Source organism: Phyllobates terribilis, unplaced genomic scaffold, assembly GCF_046119375.1.
Source record: "Phyllobates terribilis strain yellow unplaced genomic scaffold, ASM4611937v1 Scaffold_9__5_contigs__length_417890890, whole genome shotgun sequence".
NCBI lineage: Eukaryota > Metazoa > Chordata > Amphibia > Anura > Dendrobatidae > Phyllobates > Phyllobates terribilis.
The window spans coordinates 141,907,407-141,928,656 of NW_027362769.1; the positions used below are offsets into that span (position 1 = coordinate 141,907,407).

A 21,250-nucleotide genomic window follows, 5' to 3' on the forward strand; every position below is an offset into this window, starting at 1 on the left:
ACTTTTGACCTGGAAAATTCTCTCTCTTAAGTTCTGGATTGCTCATCTCTACTGATAGTAACTCCCGTACAGCACCCCACTAACGGTGGTGTACGGTTAAAACACTGGGTGGGAAGAATGTAAAGGGGTCCCAATTCAGGGCTGGACAAATTTCAGGAATCAGGAAGCTTGGAATTTCCTCTTTTTAAGTATTTTTTTTTTCGAGGGATGTCTCATTTGGCAAATTAAGTAAAAAAAAAAAGTCAATCTGGCCCCCAGAAAGGCCCATCTTGCCAAATCTGAAGTCACTTGTCCAGTTCAATTAGGCTTATTTAATATCTTGTTTTTGCATATGTTTAGCGTGTGCGCCAGGAAAGCTCCTGAGACTATACATGCTAATCGTGCCCATAGGTCACCAACATAAGTCAAAAGAGATCATTAGGCACACTCTGGGCCGGCATGTGTAAGACATACACTTTCCTATACAGGAAAAAAAATAAAAGTACTCTACTGTGCAGTATACGATTTTTAGTCTATGGCCAGCAGTATACGCTGGGGATTACTCCTGATATATACCTCCAACAGAACATGAAGTAAGCGAGCCTAACCATGCGGCCCCAATGAAAAGTTATATCACTAATACAGATGCTGCAGTGTGGTGAGGGCTGGAGAGAAGTCAGAAGCTCCATGTACCGCTATATTCTTCCACATAGAGGACAAACCTCCTTGTGGATAAGTACCAGTCAGTAACAGAAAAAAACACAAATCTTTTACAATCATTATCCAGGGCTGAGAATGCCTCCAACGAGCATTTCTCACTCTGGAGGACCAGAAGTGTGTAATACTTCATTCTTCCTCTGGGAATGCTGCAGTAAAGCTAAACATTTGATGCCAGATTACGTCCAAGATTAAAATAAGTGGGATAGTGCTTGATCTTCCAATAAAAATCAATTCTTAAAACTTTAGAGTATTTTTTTTTGCATGAATTCTGACCTTACCGTGGTTCACATATGAATTGTGCACTCTCGCCATCTGCCCTCCATACCAGCCATTCCCTAAAGGACGGGTGACAAAACATGCGCGTCTTGTCCCGTCTCTTGATTAAAAAGCAGGAGAGCAGCTCCATGCGCTGTTGAAAGTCTTTCCAGTTCTGTTCAGAGTAAATGCTGCCGGCATTGATGGCCTGATAGATCTGCTCATCGGTCATCGGGTGCAGCGAGGCCAGGGCCAGGTTCAGAACGGGTAGCGCCTTCTCGAAAGCCGAATTCGTCATAAACTTCATGTTGCACTGGAGCAAATAAAGCTCAGAGACAGAAACCGGCACCACCTTGTAGCTGGAGCTCTTGATCACCAAGTGGCCCCTTTCGAATAGATCCAAGGTGAGCTTCAGATAAAGGTAAGACCCCTGGCTCCTCATCACCAAGTGATCGCACAGTTTGCTGAAGCTGCTGGCATCTGTTTTCCCATTTAAAGAGATATTGTTTGCAATTTCCTGGCTAGTGCCGTGCCGGTATTGTATATAGGCCGTCAGGTCGTTGTAAAGGTCTTTGTTCTCAGGGAAATCATCTAAGGAAATCTTGGACAAGGGCAGCGAACTTGTTATTTCCTAGAATAAAAAAAAAAAGCAAACATTTGTTAAAAGACTTATTACGGCGGTAGAGAGATGGTTCCCTTCCACTTATGGTGCACTGTAATTCCCAGCATGCCAACTAGTCTTGAATGAAGAGGTGCTCAGCAGCTGCAGGTTACATAAAAGTTGTCTTATAGGAATGGCAGATGGCTGGCTGCTTTTACCCCATGAAAAATTAATCTTTTGGACATTAGACATGTGACAAACCCGCCTGATGTCTGCTCCAAGACGGCGCTAACAGTTTTCCATTCCCCTCAAAGCGCATTTAGTAAATTGCCTGGCAGGCAAACACGAGAAGTAATGTAACCGAGAGGATCAACAATGACTTAGAGATATTCTGGCAACCGAAGGAGGATTACCAGCGAGGCTATAATATCTGCGGCTCAGAGGAGAGCACACAATATGTCAGTGCTAAGAGCATGATTTAGCAGGAATTACCTATGGGCGAGATCTTTATTTCTTTTATTTTAATCTTTCCATATGGATTTAAAAAGCAAAAGATAAAAAAAAACATGGCAAACTATTATCTGGTTGGCGGTCACATTTATGTTGAGCATTTTTCCAATTAATAATATTTTGCAAATCTAAAATCAAAAGGAAGAAAATTTGATGTGGTTAAACCTCTAAAGCTACATAGTCAACCAAGAGTCGATGCAAAATTAGACCCTAAAAGGGTTTTTTCCAAATTTGGGGTTCAAGTCTGCAGTGTGCGCGCTGTCAGGATTCTCCAGTACCAGACGGATGTGTAACCACAAGTATGTGATTAGCATACATGCAGTCTTGTGCCGACTAGACTTGTGGGGCCTCGCTTGATACAAGTGAGTTAAGTGAGACCGGAAAAGTCTAGTCGGAATGTGCAAATCACATACTTGCAGTCACATGATCGACCGCTCTTGGCGCGGGCAAATCCTGACAGCGGGGACAGTGCATGCTGTGAGGATTCACAAGTCTGCAGTCACAGAGTGCAAATCAAGACCGAGAAGACATCACCCACCCAGCAGAGTGAGACCCACAACAAACCAGGGAGCCCTCATGAGAGAACCAACTTAGTGATCATGGTATTGTCCCAGCCAGGTAAAAAAAATCTGAGACATACTGTATAGACAGAGTATAATTCCCATAATATGGCCATGTGCATATTAATCTAATGAGGCACTGAGTTAAGGCATACTTGGCAACTCTCAACTAGGAAAATTTATTGGGTAAACCAGCTTATGCTAATCCAGGTGGTTTGGGGTAATTTCTAGGCATTTTGGGCATTACTTGGTTGACCCAGAGCAAAGTTTAAATGTCTTAATTTTGGCAACTAAACTATTCGTAAGTATGTTAAAGAATAAATGTAGCTTTGGATGACTTTTCAGTATTAGCTGTTCTGTTGTATGTAAGTGGGCAGTAATGTCTCCTATACGATCAAACACACTGAATAGGAGGTTCTGCTCCCCTAGGTCTCTGTAGCAAACACTCAGAAGCAGCAGGACAGAGGACAAAGTACATCAATAAAGAACAATGTATCTGCAACCACTAAGAAGCCCCTGAGGTGGCAAAGCAGCTGCTGAAACGTTCCACAAATATGCGAAACCCCAACTCTCTCATCTACCCGTCAGAAGTGTAGGAGAGTTCATACATATCAGAAGAACCTTCTGTCTAAATGATTGGTAAATGCCAACAACTCAAGGTTTTTCCCTCGACTATGACCAGGAGACTTCAATGAAAGTTGTGTTTTACTCTACTTGGTCTCAAATTCTACATTTTATTATATTTCTAACATTTAGGTATCAATGAAAAATAGATTCCATTGGGAGACAGATAAAACTTTGAGCTGATCTAATTTCACTTTTCTGGTTTAGCAAGTCAAGTGTGCGTCTACATCGGCGAGCCCTGACATGTTACTGTTTGTGGGTGGTGACTTATGAACAAATACCAATATCCCTTGTGAACGAGGTCATTAGGAGGTTATTAGTAGGACAATAGCCAAGTAAAGCAACAAATGCAAGACTGGGCAAAGCTTAACAGTCCAATTATAGCTGCATTATACAGAGATGAAGCAGAGCTGACTTAGTCATTTGGCATATTACCAACTATCGCCTATATCGGTGAAGAAGTTTCCCAGATTTTGTGTACCCTACTGCCATATTGTTATATTTCCTGATGTAAATTCCATGCCAATCCGGCGATCCTGATAGTGATCCTATGACTCCATCTTTGTGCTGCCATTTTCCTAACACATCATGTCTCATATATTAGATATGCCATCTAGATAAACATCCAATATATACATCACCAATGATATCAAATACATGGGCCGCTTCCAGCACCGCATCAGAACAGCGCATGTGAGCTTAACCAAGACTATGTACAATCCAAGTCTCAAAGTTAGAATAATTCAACTTTTCAAAAGTTGAAGGAGCTGTTTAATCTGCCTTGTTCATGCACTTACAGCAGCTGTTTTGAACTGCAGGTCTAACAAATATCCATACTCCTGTGAGAGCTCCTATGCGCCCCTCCCTTGTGCTCAGACGCCATTTGTAAACGCTCTCCCTGTCTGAACATGGGGAAGAGGAGCAGAACAGTTGCAGTTCAAAACAGCTACTCAAGTGCATGAACGAGGCAGTGAAAACAGCCCTTTCAATATCGAGTTTGAGCGAAAATAAAGCAATATAAAATGAAGGAATGGAGTACATTAGAAAGATTCTTAAAGACTGCTCAATTACTTAATTAAAAAAAAAAAAAAATTGAACTAATTACAGCACAGAGTAGAGAAGGGTCCCGTCCGTATACATAAAAAAAAAATGCTCTGTCGAGATCCACGTTTCAGCTAATAGCCAAGCTAACAAGGCTGGCGATGATAAAACTTTACTACTCGAGCATTTTCACAGGGCACAAAATAGGAGTATTAAAATAGTTCAATTGGCAAATTAACTCTAAACCTTATGAAATCTGGAGGAACAGATGGAAAGAAGTCAACTTTTAAAAGTCGCTAACAAACAAAAAAGAAAGAGCAAGCATGGATTTACCTGAAAATTCGATCGCACCGTCATAATAAGTTTTATCCAGGGTGGAAATGATGGGATTATTTTGCTTATAAATGAAGAAATGGTGTCGCCATAATCAGGTTTGTGGAATTCAGCTTCATTTAAAGCATCGACCAGGATAATGAATTCTTCCTCTGGGATCTTCCGCTCTGTAATATAAATAGAATACAATGATTACCCAGATCCCAAGTGGTCATGGAAGAAGATGGAGGGGGGAAAATAACACATGCAAAAATTATTTTCCATGCATGCAGACCTATAGGCATAGACATGTAATCTAAAACTACTGGGCCCCAATGCAAAATTAATAAAAGGGCCTGTCACCTACAATACTGTTATATGGTCTCCCCTCAGGCACTGAGATCAAAAGACTACATCGTGCCAAGATATGACCCAGTCTATTAACCTGACTAAACTTGGGGGTCGGTGTCTTAAACCCCTTTTTATTTTTCATAAATTGCTGTCAATGGTATAAAATAATACTCTCTACCATGCCTCTGTCACACCAATACTTAAGCTTTCCAGTGTCTGAACCCCAGACTTCAGCAATATTGTGTTTGCATGAAATGTGACTGCTGCAGCACCTCAGGGGTGTCGACATGTCACAGAAAAGGCCTGTGATTGGCTGGAGTGGTCACATGACAAATCATTGCTGAAATCCAGTAAACCGAGACTGGCAGGGGGACCAGGGAGGCATCGGCATGAGAGAGAGGTATTTTTATACCATTGTCATCCATAATGTTAAAAGGGGTCTTTGCAACATCATGAGTTTCCAGTTAACTTTGCCACCTACCTCGACGGAGATTTGCCATTGGCTCCAGGACTCCTCTCCTAAAGGCAGTCAAAGGGTCCTGCACACAAGACCGCAGGCTAAGCATGCTCTGCAAATGAGGTTCTCTGATAAGCAGGTCTCTGTAAGCGGTGAGCTGATGTGAGCGGCACAATAGTGCTGCCACACTGTGCACAAACTCCGGCACCAGGCAAGTGTAGGTGTTATCCGCCTGACAGTAATGATAAGCAACAACCTGTGGACCAAAACACAACAAAAAGGATATGAAAAAGGCTTAAAAAAATCAAAACACAGTAGTTCTCTAGATGAGAATTACGTCCATTCAAGCATTTTAAAAAATCTTTCTAACTAATTTTTGGGAAAAAGTTAAGAACCGTATGAAATAAGAAATGGAGATACCTTAGAAGCCAGATGTTTAAGCGAATCATCCATCATCTTTTGGTGCTCTGGACTTCCACAAGAGCCCAGAGTTTTCATGGTGTTTGGACCACACATGCTGAGGCTCAGCGGAGATGTCTGAGACAGGGGAATCTCGGGGACATGGTCATTACCTATCCAAAAAAGAAAATAGTTAAAACACAGAAGTCCATCATGTTCAACCTTTGTCGATTAGTTCTCAGACAAAACGTTCAAAAAAAAAAAAAAAAAAGGGCAAAATATTGGACTTAAACTGTACGTAAAGTTTGCATCTTGGACAACCACCCCCATCCAACGCCAAGTGAAATCATAAACTGGCAAATATACAACTTTGTGTGATATGTAGGACGGGCAGTTAATAAATCAGCACAGTTTGTAAAGAAAAACAGAGGACGGATCTGGCAGGAAGGACATAGGCTATTAAGTAATCTAAAATAAATGGCCTGGAGGGTGAGCAAACAGTTGAGCCAAAGGAACGATCCCAAAATGGAGAAAGTCTAACTTTTCTTTTGGCAACTGGATGTCGTTTCCATGGAGGGATATTTCTTATTTACAGTATGAGATTTTCCTGGCAGGAGCAGGTGGCTCGGCAGCGTAGCCTGGTACCTCCAAGATTAACTGCAGCTTTTTCCTTGCGCAGACCTGCCAATGCTTCCTGGGAAAAAAGGCATGTAAATTGCCTTTGCTCCAAAAGAAAAAAAACAAACTAAACTGGTTCTATAGTACCCCCTTTTTTGGAGGTAGCTACTCTAAAAGTTAATGCCTGATCCTTTATTTGTGGACACAGTTTTCTTACCTCTGCTGGAGATACAATTTGCATATTTGTTTCCCAGAAAGCACTGCTTGCCCTTTAAACTCCCTAAGCCAGATGGTGGTCATCGCAAATTGAGTTTGCAAACCTTTTTTTTTTTTTTTTTTTTTTTTAAGAGAGAAATCAACAACACTCCTGTCCCTGTGACAAATGTAATCAGATTGGCTTTATCCCACACAGGGGAAAATGGACAAAAGTGAACAATCCCTTTAATGATCCGCCTTTTTTTTTTGGTCAGAGCATCAAGTCAGATATAATGTTAATATAGAACATGTCTATATTGCAGGTAACAAACCTTTGGGAGACGTACAAGGGCTATTTGAGGCAATCTGCCTCATTCGAGTCCCATGACAGCTGAGCGCCACCAACTTAGAAATTACTGCCGTCTTTCCAAATCCGACACTGCCAGCAATCACGACTCCCCGGTTCTCCGGCAGCTCTGAACAACTCAGCTTTTCCTCTATCTCCTGAAAGAGCCAGCCCCTTCCAATAAACACTGAGTCTGTTGTTATACTTGGCACCTCGAACAACAGCGGCTTCAGCAGAATGTCCTGTGGCTTGTAGGGGACAAAGCGAGCTGCAAAAGGGATAAAAATAATCTCAGAGGAGAAAACAGTAACCCCTCACTTCCCATCCCCAAAAAAAGTGAAATCAAAGAGGTAAATGTAAAAGTTTGAAGAATTTAAGGGTTAAATTAAGTGAGGTAATATGATCAAATTCCAGCAAATGACTCAATGCTTAAAGGCCGACTACTGGGGCACCGGTGCCAATTTACTCCGAGACTGCCAAAAACAGTCAAGTGCGAGAAAGGCATGATGTGTGAAAACTAACCTAGTTTCATTTGCAAAAGTTTCTTTCCTTAGAGAAACACCTCTAAATTAGAAGGATGAGGTAGAATTTTTTTTTTGCCAAAAAAATAAAATGGAAGATCCAATCATCACACCATCCACCAAACCAAGAGAGGTCTTAGAATTAAGCAACGGCCACTTTGCATGGACCATGATTAAAACCAACCTTTGATTTCCTGCTGCACACGGGTCCCTGCGGTGTTATGCCAAGGCATCCGGATTGATGTCCTCAGGGGCACATTTCTCTGAGCATCTAAATAACTTAAGTCTTCCAGTTTTGTGCAACTTGTAGCTGTAAGAAAAAGAAAGTTTTCCTTATTTTACCATTTCTCGTTCAGAACTGGTGGTCAAACATTAAGGTTGTATTCACCTGTCATCCTCTTCTTTGTGAAAGCAAATATTCAACAAGTGAACACAGCCTATAAAAATCTGGACTACACTGCAATACAACACAACAAACTAACGAAACCCAAATTAAGGAGTTGTCTGGTGAAAATGTGTCATCACCTAATCACAGGATAAGTGATAACTTACTGATCGGTGGAGGACTTATGGGGACATCGCCGTTACATAATGAAAAGTCAAGTCAGATGCGCGACTGCCCTCCATTCTCGCTTCAAAACGCTGATGTAAAAAGTTGAGTGCAGCGGGTGGCAGCCCCATAGTAATTGGATGGAGCGGCGGTTGAACATGCGCACTGCATGAAAAATGACCCGTTTTGCTGATCGTGCAGGTCCTAATGGTTGGACCCCCACCAGTCTATAAGTTATCAACCAGTTTCATAAATATTCACAGATTTTTATTATAAATGTAATATAAATACTAATAAAGAGAAAACAAGTATGGGCAAAGTCAGGTAGATTTAGGCTATAGATAATTTTTTCAAGAACTTCTAGTGAACCCACTTGGATAAAAAATTATCAGACGGCCTGAAGATGTAGGACAACCTGATATAGGACTTATTACATATTAGATGACCTTCTCAAATGTGTGGATTTAAAAAAGCATAATGTCAGCCATACACATTAGATAAACGTCGAGCAAACTTGAGGATTTCAGGAGGGACCAGCCAACCATCCAACTAATCTATATCGGGGTGTCCACCCTCTTCCCGATGGCGCAAAAGTTGGACAAGTTACGTTGAATTTCAATGTGCTCAATCCTATTGTTTTCACAGACCCTCAAGACGCCAACCAAGAAGTTTAGCGGTGGTATAAGGTGACCATACAAGTCAGACAAATGTCAACTGAACTTGCATTTTTCAGCGGTACCGACCAAGAATGTGTGTTGTGTACAGGGAAGACTATTCTTGAAGGTGAATGGTTAACTTTTCTCAACTTCTCGAGTTGAGAAAACACATGGTTAGCTGCATGGGTTACCTTGACATTCATCATTCTTTCCTTCTCAAACAGATACCGCTATTTAATCCATTGTTACTAATAATCAGGTTTTTATTAAAAAGAAAAAAGGAGAGGTTGACCAATTTCACTTCTTCACTACAAGGAAATTTGGATTTGACCTTCTGACAGTACATGCAAAAAAAAAAAAAATGTAACCATAGGCTAGTAACTAAAAACACCATCTGGAAAAAGTGATTTTTGCCATTTAAAAATAGTCATCCAAGACCGTGATTTTGGTTTTGGGAGGAGAGAGCGGAAACATCTAAAGCCACTTTAGACTTTCTAAATCCAGAGGCCAGCATGTCCTCCAATTCAATTCCTTGATAGTTTTCCTTCTCAGGAACCTCTTTACTGTGAGTGGGTGGTCTGCACAGGCTAAGATAAACCCATTATCTTTCATCACTTACCCACTGTTCTCATGGCCGGCATGTTATAAGTAGTGTTATTTCTATCCGCGGTCTAAAGAAAGTAGACTGTTTATTATTGTATTAACTAGGTGGTATTACGTCTGTTTGATCTGCGTACAATCCGCAGATATTTATCACGTTGACATCGACCTCAACTACCCTGTGATCTTGTCGCTGTTCACAAAGGCAAACATATGTCCATAAAAGTATGTATCATGTGGTCTGTTTATTCCAAGCGATTAATGTTTTGACGAGTCCCAGCTCAACAGAACGTACACCCCAACAGGGATTCCAGTGATATTACAGTCAGATTATTTTGGAAAAAGTAAAGCAATGCCCCTGTAGGATTTTTCAGCAAAAGGCACATTAACCATATGGGCATTTCAGGTGCCCAACTGGAACAATTCTTTCAGACCACTCAACAAATGTTTTTTGATTTTTTGCACTTTTGAAGATCAGGATTTCTTTATCTTTGCCTCATCATACTGGCCAAAATACTTCTCAATTATACTGAACGCAAAAGGATTTGAGCCGAAAGAGCCACCAATCACTTGGCTTCCGCTTGGTTGTTTACCATGGTTGCTCAGATGTTACATCACACGATTGCCACCTTACATATGAAGGCTACAAAATGCTTCCTGATAAAAGGGTATACAAAAAGGCTCTCCTCCAGGATGAAGAAAGCAGGTTCAATAGTGCTACCAATTTGAGGAATCTACTATAAGTCAATTTCCGAGTGTTCACCAAGCCTTGCCACATGACTTAGGCAGTTTGGCAATCCATAATCTTCTCCAAAAAGCAAGAGAACCCATCCGCAGACAGTTGTTTTTGAGTTCTTGGTCGTCCTCCTCACTGGAGACCAGGAAACTAGTAGGCTGGATGAGAAGTATTTTATGGTGGTCTAGGTAACCCCCTTTCTCTTGGTAAAGGCCACACCACCAGTTGGCATAGAAAGACAATACCAGCTGTCAAAAGGTTGGCCTTTATAGTAGCCACCTCTGATAGTTCGCATTAGAGAGTCATATTTTTGTCTCCTGAAGAACTAATTGGCATATTGATTGGCCTATAAGTCTCCCTAACACAAGTTGGTGGTCTCCCCAAGGAGAAACTGTTCCCTCTAGAGGGTGTGCACTTTGTAATCTGGATGGAGCATCTAAAGTACAGCAAGCACATACATGAGTTTAAAGCATATATTGGCTTTCAAGTTTTGCAGGAGACAATATTATATGGCCCGCCAATAAGATGTCTAAATATTGACTAGTCAACCGTAGAGTCATACAGAAAAAGCAAAGTAGTGCCCTATAGGTATGGTCAGTCTAGGATACCACCTGACAAATGCAATCAACACTGGTTAGTAAGTGTCACGTTGCTACAAATGACCAAAACAACATACAAGTTCGACAACCCAACCTTGAATTGTTGCAAGGTCATCTAATACTTAGGCCTCTTTCACATGTCAGTTTTTTCACGTACGAGAAAAACGGACCAAGTTTCACGGATTTTTTTTTTTAGAGAGTGTCGCCAGAGAGGGTGTCGCCAGAGAGGGTGTCGCGTACATACAAAAAAAAAAAAAAGTTTCTTTATGTTTTCCTGTGTAGCAGTCCATGAACACCGGACTGCACGCTGTTATTTGAATGCTGTTCGTTCTTTTCACAGACTTGCATTGTCGATTTTGAGCCGACACTCGAATCAAAATCGGACATGTCTCAGCGATTTTGCACGGACAACTCAGTCTGCGAAAAATCGACGACATGTGAAAAACACGGATAGAACTTGTACACAAAAAATTTATGTGTGAATGAGCCCTTAGAAAATGTAGACTTTGATAACACTCAATGATCGCAACGTAGTGGGACACCAACAGAATAATTTTTTGCAGCCGCATCTACCACCAGTGAGACAAGGACCCATGCCTCCAGGCAACCCAGAAAACAATCAGGCTAGTCATGGACCGTTGTTAAGTGGACTAAAGCCAACAATGACCAAATCTTAGATCTTGTGTTGGGTGAATACAGAAGATCCATGTGTTGTCATTCGGGAGAAGACATGAAAAAATAGAAGTTGAGCTTCAATCTAAAAGTTTTCTCCAAAGCTGGAAACACACGTGCAGTCATTGATGAAGTTTGAGTTTTTTTTAAAGCTAAACACAGGAGTGGATACAAAAAGAAGGAAAAGTAGAAAAGAATTCTGAAAAAGAAAAATGTTTCCAGGGATTAGCCAGGAGACGGAGGAGTGAGATGACTGCTGTATGCACATGCTATTTGACATTAAACTTTCCCATGACTCTTATATCTTAAGGGCAGAGTTAAATTGATGTCACTTTAAGCCATCTTATCACATTCATCTGTAGTAAAGGAATGCAAGATCTCATCTATGGAAAGCAGCGCTGCATGACAAGCTCATATACATCCCCGGGCTGCTATGAAACGGACAGGTGCATATAGGTGCACTGAGGGCAGGGAGTATATACCCAAAAATGCACATCATACCATAACCTCAGAAATAACAGCTCTATATATAGCTCATTTCAGCAGAACAGCACCTGAGGGACCAGAGCGGTGCAACGCTGACCGTATGGAACCTAGGATGGGCTTTTTGGTTTCTCAACACGTCAGTGGTTGGATGTTTTTACTTTGTATGTTTTTTTTACATTTTTATATTACTAGTATATAATTTTTAACTGAAAGTAGATGTATAAATAGCACAGTGCAAAAATAATAAATAATAAAGGGTCAAAATTAATAAATTGATCAAAATTATGTTAACTAAATACCCTTTATTATTTTTGCACTGTGCTATTTATACATCTACTTTCAGTTATTTGGGTATTTTTCTTGTTCTTGGTTTCTCTCTGTTTAATGGCCTTGTGTGAACATGCATTTACATTTTGCATGCACATCAACTTACGTTTCAGTTCAGACCTTCAGGTTTTTTCTTAGTATATAATTTTTGTCTGCCAATCGCCACCACTAGGGAGAACTTTTTTTTTTTTTTTTTTTTTTTTAAACGGTTTAAAAACTTTTATAATGTGTAATAATAATACTTATTTATTTTTTATTATTATTATTATTACTATTATTGTTATCAATAATAATAATAATAATAATAAGCACTCAGCTGCAATGCGGCTCATTGCCTGGCAAGGTACTATTGTTCTACAGAATATCTTTTTGCTAATGTCCAATCTAGACAGAGTAAAAAGGTGATGGTTTTCACTGGTGCCATTTTTGCAGAATTTGAAGGGGTTGTCCAGGCGACAGGTTTGAAATGTCCAAATCTAATGAAGTGCCCAACTGCACCCATCTCTCCTACCAATGTAGTAACTATTAAAACATCAAAAGAGAAAAAATAAAAAAACAAAAAATCACTAGGCCTACGCGTTTCGAGCACCAAGGCTCCTAATCAGTGCTCTGATTAAGAGCCTTGGCGCTCAAAACGCGTAAGCCTAGTGTGTTTTCTTTTATTTTTTCCCTTTTGATATTTTAATAGTTACTAATAAATAATGATATTATAGTCATTTCTATTGCAGTTGCTGGAGGTCTTCCAGCCTTCTTCCTGATCATTTTCACTCGGGAGCCGGACCGTGGCCTCGGTCCGTGCACCGCATCCTTATTAGATTGAACGATATCTGGACAGGTTGAGCGGATATGATATTTCTTTGTCAGGATTTGGAAGACACTGCTGAGGTTAAATGAACTTCATGGTCGTATACATCTGCTGGTGAGGCTAAAGCAGCACCATGAATTAAACTAAAGGTTGAAAAAATGCTATTAAAAAAAAAATGCTACATAAACAAAGATGTGGTGCAACTGGTGTCCTGCAGCATGGCCCTCGTGTAATATTTGCAACCTAGAGTCGTAATGTGGTGGTCAGGACTGATTGGGATGAGAGGCACAAAGATGGGACGTTCGAATAAAGCTGCGTACGGTTTGCATCGTTCCGGCAATGTAGTAAATAATTCCCCCAAGCGATTGTATCGAGTGGGATTTTTAATGTTGACACCGGTTTAATAATAAATCCTGCATGTGTGAACAGGTTGCACTTATCGAGCTTTGTTTTTTTTTAGGGTCTATCAAGTCAAACATCTAAATCCGTTGACACAATAGGGGAAGTCGCCACATCCTCTCTCTGCCATACCTTAACGCCTCAATCATCTCTCCCTCTTCTACAAGCCGCCCAGTACCGGAGCGACAAGATCTGCTGTTCAATATGTCAGCAACTTAGGAAGTTAAAACAAACAGCGGCTGACACACACCTACTCAGTTCTCATCCCCTCCCCGGAGAGACCCTGAATCCCAGCAATGCAGACTCATCCTGGAGGAATGCAGGACAATTAGGACATTCAAGATGTGAACTTCTTCTTGCAACCGCGTAACAGTGTTAAAATTAAAAACTGGGCAATAAGACAAAATTCCGCTCCTCAGTCCCCTCCCTGAACCCTTCCTATCATTACATTAGAGAATGCAGACGGCGTGAAATGCCAATTCCTTGTAGGATGCATTATCTCACATCATCCTGGAGAAGCTTCATTTATCCTTTACGGAAAAAGCAGAGATAAAAATCACCGATGTACATTCATTTATTTAGATGGAAGAAAATCTGATGAAACTGAATATGAGACGATTTTAAAGCCGACGCATTTTTTTTCTCAAAGCATTTGCCATAAAGATTAGTGATGAGACAAGTGCTCGGGTATGCAACGAGTATCGCGGGTGCTCAAGTCACATGTTCGAGTCCCCGTGGCCGCATGGTTCGCGGCTGTTAGACAGCCACAAAACATGTGGGGATTGCCTGACACACACGGAAATCCCTGCATGTTTTGTGGATGTCTAACAGCCACGAACCATGAGGCCGCGGGGACTCGAACATGTCACTTGAGTACCTGAGATATTCGGTGCGTACCCGTGCACCCTTGGAAAACTCGAGTAGCGAGTACTTGCGCTCATCACTAATAAAGATACTAAAGGATAAAGCGCACCAGACTTCTGGGCACTTGCTCCTTATTTTAATGAACAAGGTCAAGCAGAAGTAAGGAAGCCAAATACTGTGATTTAAGGATCTTTCCAAAAAGACTGGCACACCCGAATGATCCTGAAAAGAAGGATTGGGTCTCGGCACAAGAGATTCCAAATGTTCTCAAACATGTTCTTAGGAAATATTCCTGCTCTCTCATGTGTCAAGATCTGATTAAAAATTTATGGGAGAATATATTTCCTGAATGCTATATAAAAAGGAGCAGGTGCTCGAAAGACAAGTAAGTTTGGCCTGGAGAATATATTTTGCTGCACTTAAAAGAAAAAAAAAAAAAAAAAGATTTGTGGGATTTTTCCTTCATCTGGTTAGTTTTTAATGGATTTAATGAATTATTATGCTTTCCTCCATCTATAGAATAGGGGATAATTTACTGATCACTGATGATCCAGAGATCAGGAATATGGACCCGAGAACTAAGCTCTGCAGCGCTCGCTCCATTATTTCCGGCAGTCCCAAAAACAATGAATGCATATCCGCCTACACTCAAGACAGGGCTCTGAGGAGCTTATACTTCATGGATAAAGAATGCTTGAAAAGGGTTGTCCACTACTTTTATACTGATGACTTATTCTCAGGATAGGTCATCAATATCAGGTCGGTGGAGGTGCGACACCTGGCACCACCACCAATCAGCTGTTCTCGGTGCAGACGGGATGTGATCAATTGCGCAGCTGCACAGTACAGCTCCGTTTCCTGCATAGTGACCGGGGCAGGGTCCTAAAGAGTTGACAGTTGTACTGTGCAGCTACACAATTGATCACGTCCAGGGAAAAGAGGTCGGACTTCCATAGATCAGCCACTTCTTGCTTATCTAATGCATCGTTATGGTGAGAAATTTCTTTAACCAAAAAAACAAAATCAATTTTTTGTTGGAATATATAAAATCAATATTGTCAAATATCATGACCCATTTACAGATCATAAAGATGGAAAGATTATTCCGCAGAAACGCAATCACCAGGATCAACCAGCCTCTAATAACCCACCCAAACAATAAACCCCTCCATAAAAGACTTTGCATTTACCTGCCACGGAGTTTGGTCGCTGCATTACTAAAGAGCTGGAATTCTGCATGTAGGAGACAGGTCCTTCCCCAGTCGATGGCTCCGTTTTCGGCAAATTTTCTACTGGGCCCACAGTTTCTTCCTCCACTACAGGCGAGCAATTCTCTGTTCTCCGCTCATGGATGATCCCTGGATGCCCGCCAGTCCTCAAGTTGCCATCTTTGCTCCATTCCAGGCTGGAACCACTGCGGTCGTCGTTCTCCGAAGAACTTGTGATCGTCGCTGAAACAGATGGACAAGAGGAAAGCAAATCAGTGGAAAACAATGGCTTCAAAAAGAAGAACCAAGAAAGTAGTCAACGTGCAGCAAAAAAATAACCATGAAGAGTTGGCGGCAGGACCCTGCGCTGCTGGATGCCCAAGTGCCGCGCACAGGACTGCTGAGCCTATAATACCTATCATCCGGGGATGATGAAATCTTTCTAGAGATAGAACTACTTTATAGAAACATTTTCCAGAAACTCATCGAGATCCGACTCCTCCACAGCGATACAACCGGAGGAATGTAAATAAATAAAATGAAGGCAGTGGCTGCTACATGCACGATACAAGGGAGGCTGTCAGGGCAGCCTTCAGGCTAATGCAATCAGTATGCAATATATACGGCGGTTTACACCCAGATGACTCGCTCTTCTGTAAACCTCGCTCTGATCTGCACCTTGCAAATCTTGCTTCATTTTCAGCACTTGTCACAGTGTTCCTTAAGGAGCAAGACCAATGAGCGCACTCCCATTCATCACAACAAGCAATATATACTCAGACTACAGACAGGGTATACGTCCGGAAATCCTACCGGCAGATACCTCCAATGGAGAGCCTGAACCCAGTCAGCACAGAGCCCAACAACAGGGCCATCTACAGAGCGTGAAGAGTATTACAAGACTAGGCTAGAAATCCTATTTATTTTAGTAGACGGCAGCACCGTCCTCACCACTTAATATAGAATTTATACCAGTGTAATGTCTGTGCCCAATAAATCTCATCGGACTCATTGTACAAAGTGATGGCTTGGCATGTCACTCTCCACAAGGAGAAACGTTATCCCTTGGATCCCGGTCAGACACCTCTCACCTAGCCTAACCAGATTTCACACTTTGCACTGATGAGGGGCAGAACCCTGAAACACTGTCTGCAAATTGAAGTTCTGGTTTGGCTTTTATCCCAAGTCAAGAGACAAACCTCATGAAAGGATAGATATTGACTTTTAGGATTGCTACATTCAATAGGTGGCGCTACAGTTCTAGTCCTCTTCCTCTCTGAAAAGGCAATTTGCATGGCTAAGAACATGGCTCAGGCTTGCCAAGCAGTGATAGTAAGGGTCAAAGCCATTTGGCCTCCAGATGACAAGCCTGGGACTGTCAGACTGAAGGGACCATACAAGGAGCCCCTCGTTTGCCTGGATGAAATGGACGTGCTCCTACACATTAGTGAGTACAAGTTACGAAGTCTGATTTTTGGGAATTGTCACAATGGAAAAAAGACGCAGAGCAAAACAAGAACTTAAAGGAATTCTCTCAAGTTTGGAAGTTATGGATAGGGAACAACTTCCCGATCGCTGGGGTCCTACTGTTGGGATCACCACCAATCCCAAAAATGAGCATGGAGCATGGAGCATTTGTCAATCTTATGAGGATGCCGAAAAGAACTTGGCTATCTCCGACGATAAATGGAGCATCAGTGCGCATGATCTACCCCTGCTCAATTCACATGGAGCTCTTCAGAGTCCCGGTTCTTAGGATCAATGGGGGGTCCAGAGGTCTTATCCCCAGCTATTCCTTGGATAGTGGATAACATCCAAAATTGAGAATACCCCTTTAAAAGGCACAGGGAAAAGTGCAATTGAGGCTCTGCTCATATCGGTTTTGGAGATTCCATTATGTCAGAAATCCGATGAACGTCATTATTATCTACAGGGTCCTTAGGGTGCCATTGATGCCCATCATGTAAAGGATCCATTCCCAGATTGGATTTCCATACACTGCTGCAATAACCGAACAAAATTCCCTAATGCAAACGTATACATGAGATCTGTCAATGTGGTACAAATATGGAGTCATAACAGGGCTCCCATAGAGCTGCATGGGGCATTACTAGGACTCACTGCTACTTTGTACCACAGTCTGATCTGTATAAGGGGAGCCCAGGTGCCGCTCATAGCATAGCATGCTGGATGTACTCCTATGCGCCCATAACCACGCATTCTTGACTAGTGGATTCCTTACAATTTTTTGTGTTTGTAAGGGAACGCGACCTCCGTCCTAAATAATAGGAGTAAAAGCCTCTTTCTGGCACACATTAATATGCATATATCATCTATACACTTCTAACCAAATCCTCTATCCCGCTACTCAGAGGGTCTATTACTATCGATCTGATTTCAAAATAGAAAATTGCACAGATCTTACACCTGATGAGGCTGGTGTACTTACTCTGAAATCCATGTTAGACTATCTGTATAATGCTGAATTAATGTCTGTACTACACAACCATTCTGACCTGGATTTTCAAAGTAAGTGCACCGGCCTCATCAGGGCCAAGATCTATTTACATTTTCGATATAGTTAATTAGTGCTGGATTGCAATAAAAAAATAGTATTTTTTGTTTGTTTTTTAGCCGTGCTTCAGATTTTGGCGGTTTGCATGCTCCTTTTCCGATGTAGGCAGCTTCCTCTGCTTCATAGCAACCAAACCTGTGATGCTTTGCATTGGTGGGTGCTAGTAGCAAACTGCAGCATGTGTTAGGTCCAGCAACCTCCTCCTTAATCCAGCTGTCAATCAAGATGAGGTCAACTGTAATGTCCCGTCAATCCGGAGAGGAAGAGAAGGAACCGTTCTGCAGATGGGATGTCACAAAGTAGGAAGGTCACCGCGCTAAACTGATACAAGCAGGAAGGGGTTGGCGCCAACTAAAAAGTAATTTGTTTTCACCTTTGCATGGTCATTACAATATATAGCCAAAAAAAAATAAGGTCTCAGAATACCCCTTTAATATGCAGTTTGCATAGAGAAATCTTAGATTGCCTTTAAGTATGGGAGATAATGGGGTAGTGATGGGTCTTCTTTAAGATGTCGCTTTATATACTTCTATTAACCGATCTGAGATTTTCTATAAGATATATGGTCCTTACATGGACCGTTCATACAGAAGTGTGCATACCGCCTAAGGAAAATATTTTCAAGGTGATTAAGGATACGGGGGAATTCCAAAGAAATTGCAAAACTTTGAGTTATAATATCATTTTTATAGTTCCGTTACATACTTTATATATCATGGACATTAACCAGCATTGGAAAGTCAGTATTGCAACATAACCACGTTCTTAAAGAAGCATCTTCACAATGTATCCTTGTAAGTTTGCACCTTTGCTGCTTCTTGCACAGAACGGCTTTTATTCCTCAGTTGTTTTTTTGCTCCTAATATACTGCTTACATGAGCCAAATCCCCCAAACATAATCTTCAATTTAGTCAGTCTGGCCGGATAATCCCCAGTGCTCTATATCCTGGCTTTGTCAAAAGCAGCAAACGGATTTTATATGCAAAATGTTCTGGTCCCGTTTCACGGGTTTTAGGAGGCGAATTATTGCACCACAATATTATAATAGTGCAGGGAACCCGCATTTATGGAGGTCAGAGGTATTTTGGTGACCTGTTCACTGCCTGGAAGAAAAGAGGAGTCTTGTTTCTGGAGCCATAAATGTAGCTGTAGGAATGTTTCGCAGCTCTCGGGGGTCCACAGAGCGGTTATTTGATTCTGCACATGTTATTCGCTACCAGCAATAATTACAGATAAGCTATAAGAATATAGAGGTGATAATTGGCTTTTAAAAATCAAATGGAAACTTGTTGGTTCTCAGTTTAGTTATAAAGTACAGTAGTCGGCTACCACTGAGGCTCCCAGTGCAATTTACATACAGGCATAATATATTCATAATGAGAAAAAGAACGCCGAGCCAAATGCACAATGCGGCTTCTTGTGTATTGGGGAATCTGACTACTCATAAAATACTGCATTACCCCATTGGCCGGGGAAGGGCCAAAAGCAGGCGCCCAGCCCGCCGGTCGGGGAAGGGCCAAAAGCAGGCGCCCAGCCAGCCGGCCGGGGAAGGGCCAAAAGCAGGCGCCCAGCCAGCCGGCCGGGGAAGGGCCAAAAGCAGGCGCCCAGCCAGCCGGCCGGGGAAGGGCCAAAAGCAAGCGCCCAGCCCGCCGGCCGGGGAAGGGCCAAAAGCAGGCGCCCAGCCCGCCGGCCGGGAAAGGGCCAAAAGCAGGCGCCCAGCCTGCCGGCCGGGGAGGGGCCAAAAGCAGGCACCCAGCCCGCCGGCCGGGGAGGGGCCAAAAGCAGGCACCCAGCCCGCCGGTCAGGGAAGGGCCAAAAGCAGGCACCCAGCCCGCCGGCCGGGGAAGGGCCAAAAGCAGGCGCCCAGCCAGCCGGCCGGGGAAGGGCCAAAAGCAGGCGCCCAGCCAGCCGGCCGGGGAAGGGCCAAAAGCAGGCACCCAGCCCGCCGGCCGGGGAAGGGCCAAAAAGCAGGCACCCAGCCCGCCGGCCGGGGAAGGGCCAAAAGCAGGCGCCCAGACCGCCGGCCGGGGAAGGGCCAAAAAGCAGGCGCCCAGACCGCCGGCCGGGGAAGGGCCAAAAAGCAGGCGCCCAGACCGCCGGCCGGGGAAGGGCCAAAAGCAGGCGCCCAGACCGCCGGCCGGGGAAGGGCCAAAAAGCAGGCGCCCAGACCGCCGGCCAGGGAAGGGCCAAAAGCAGGAGCCCAGACCGCCAGCCAGGGAAGGGCCAAATTGCTGGCGCCCAGCTCACAAAAGGAATCCGACTGGCACTTGACCACTAATGAGGAGCCCAGCAAGAAAAAAAAACAATGGCGAGGAACCCAGCAAGATCCAGACCACTGTCAAGAATAAGAGCGCTCTCCAGATCCCACCCTTAAAGAAAATCAGATCAGGATCCCGTCAAGTGGCAAGTCCTGACAACAAATTGAGACACCGGACCCGTACATGAATTCTTAATGGATTGATGGCAGCGATAGGATGGAATAAACACTGGAATAATTACTCAGATTTCCTATTTAATGTGCAAGCAACCAGTGAACAAAGTCACTGGGCTGCCCGAAGCCATACAGGACCGAATCAATGATACATGGGTTTTCAAAGAAACCAAGATTTTATTTATTCATTTTTTTTTTACATTTCTCCATTGTTAACACCTAGGTATGAAGACCACATGATCCTGGCAAGAAAATACAAATATTCTGCACTGAATGCCATCTGTAAACTGCAGAAATAATTGCCATTTTCCAGAGATGACTGGGTGAAGAGGCCTCGAATGTAAAGAACAATGGGAGACTCTGTGTTTAACGAAGGATCTCCAGTGTAACTGGATAAACCATATATAATTTTTAAGATGTCCACAAAGACATCTTGTTTCATAACGCAGAGATAGGCAGCCATTGATTAGACCCAATAGCGGCCACATGTTTTTTTAACCACCCAATACACGCTGCAATAGGTGCCGTAGCTTATACAGATGACTAATACATATCCTATAAATGCTAATTTAATTCCCACCCCAAGAAAAAAATAATTATATGGGGAAGTAAATGTTTTCCTGAAACTACGGGACTTCTCCTGCCAAGTTTGGGCTACATGAGCCCTATGATTGAGCACAGGTATTGCCCCATGTGGAATCCGAATAGTTACCGAGACATAAGAAGACTCGTGGTAAGTGATGAAAGTTTTCTCAAAAGTTTAATAGACTCCTATGGGTGTAATCTACATACTTAAAATGATATGGCTACTGGTAAACACTACTGCACAGCCTTAAAAGGGCCTGTCCATTAC

General features: G+C 42.6%; 1 protein-coding gene across 4 annotated transcripts in view; it reads right to left on the minus strand.

The window, feature by feature from the left end:
• Window positions 1-21,250, minus strand: part of TANC1 (tetratricopeptide repeat, ankyrin repeat and coiled-coil containing 1) — a 201,844-nt gene that overhangs the window by 56,871 nt on the left and 123,723 nt on the right. For 2 of the 4 annotated variants that reach the window (XM_073647121.1, XM_073647118.1), the window contains 7 exons: window positions 15,374-15,634; window positions 7,674-7,799; window positions 6,955-7,236; window positions 5,831-5,982; window positions 5,435-5,666; window positions 4,624-4,790; window positions 978-1,585 (listed from right to left, as the gene is read on the minus strand). In XM_073647121.1, coding sequence (XP_073503222.1) covers window positions 978-1,585; window positions 4,624-4,790; window positions 5,435-5,666; window positions 5,831-5,982; window positions 6,955-7,236; window positions 7,674-7,799; window positions 15,374-15,634 — 1,828 coding nt within the window. Of the gene's footprint in view, window positions 1-977; window positions 1,586-4,623; window positions 4,791-5,434; window positions 5,667-5,830; window positions 5,983-6,954; window positions 7,237-7,673; window positions 7,800-15,373; window positions 15,635-15,806; window positions 15,908-21,250 lie in introns of those variants that run through there. The other 2 variants (XM_073647122.1, XM_073647119.1) reach the window with 2 other exon arrangements.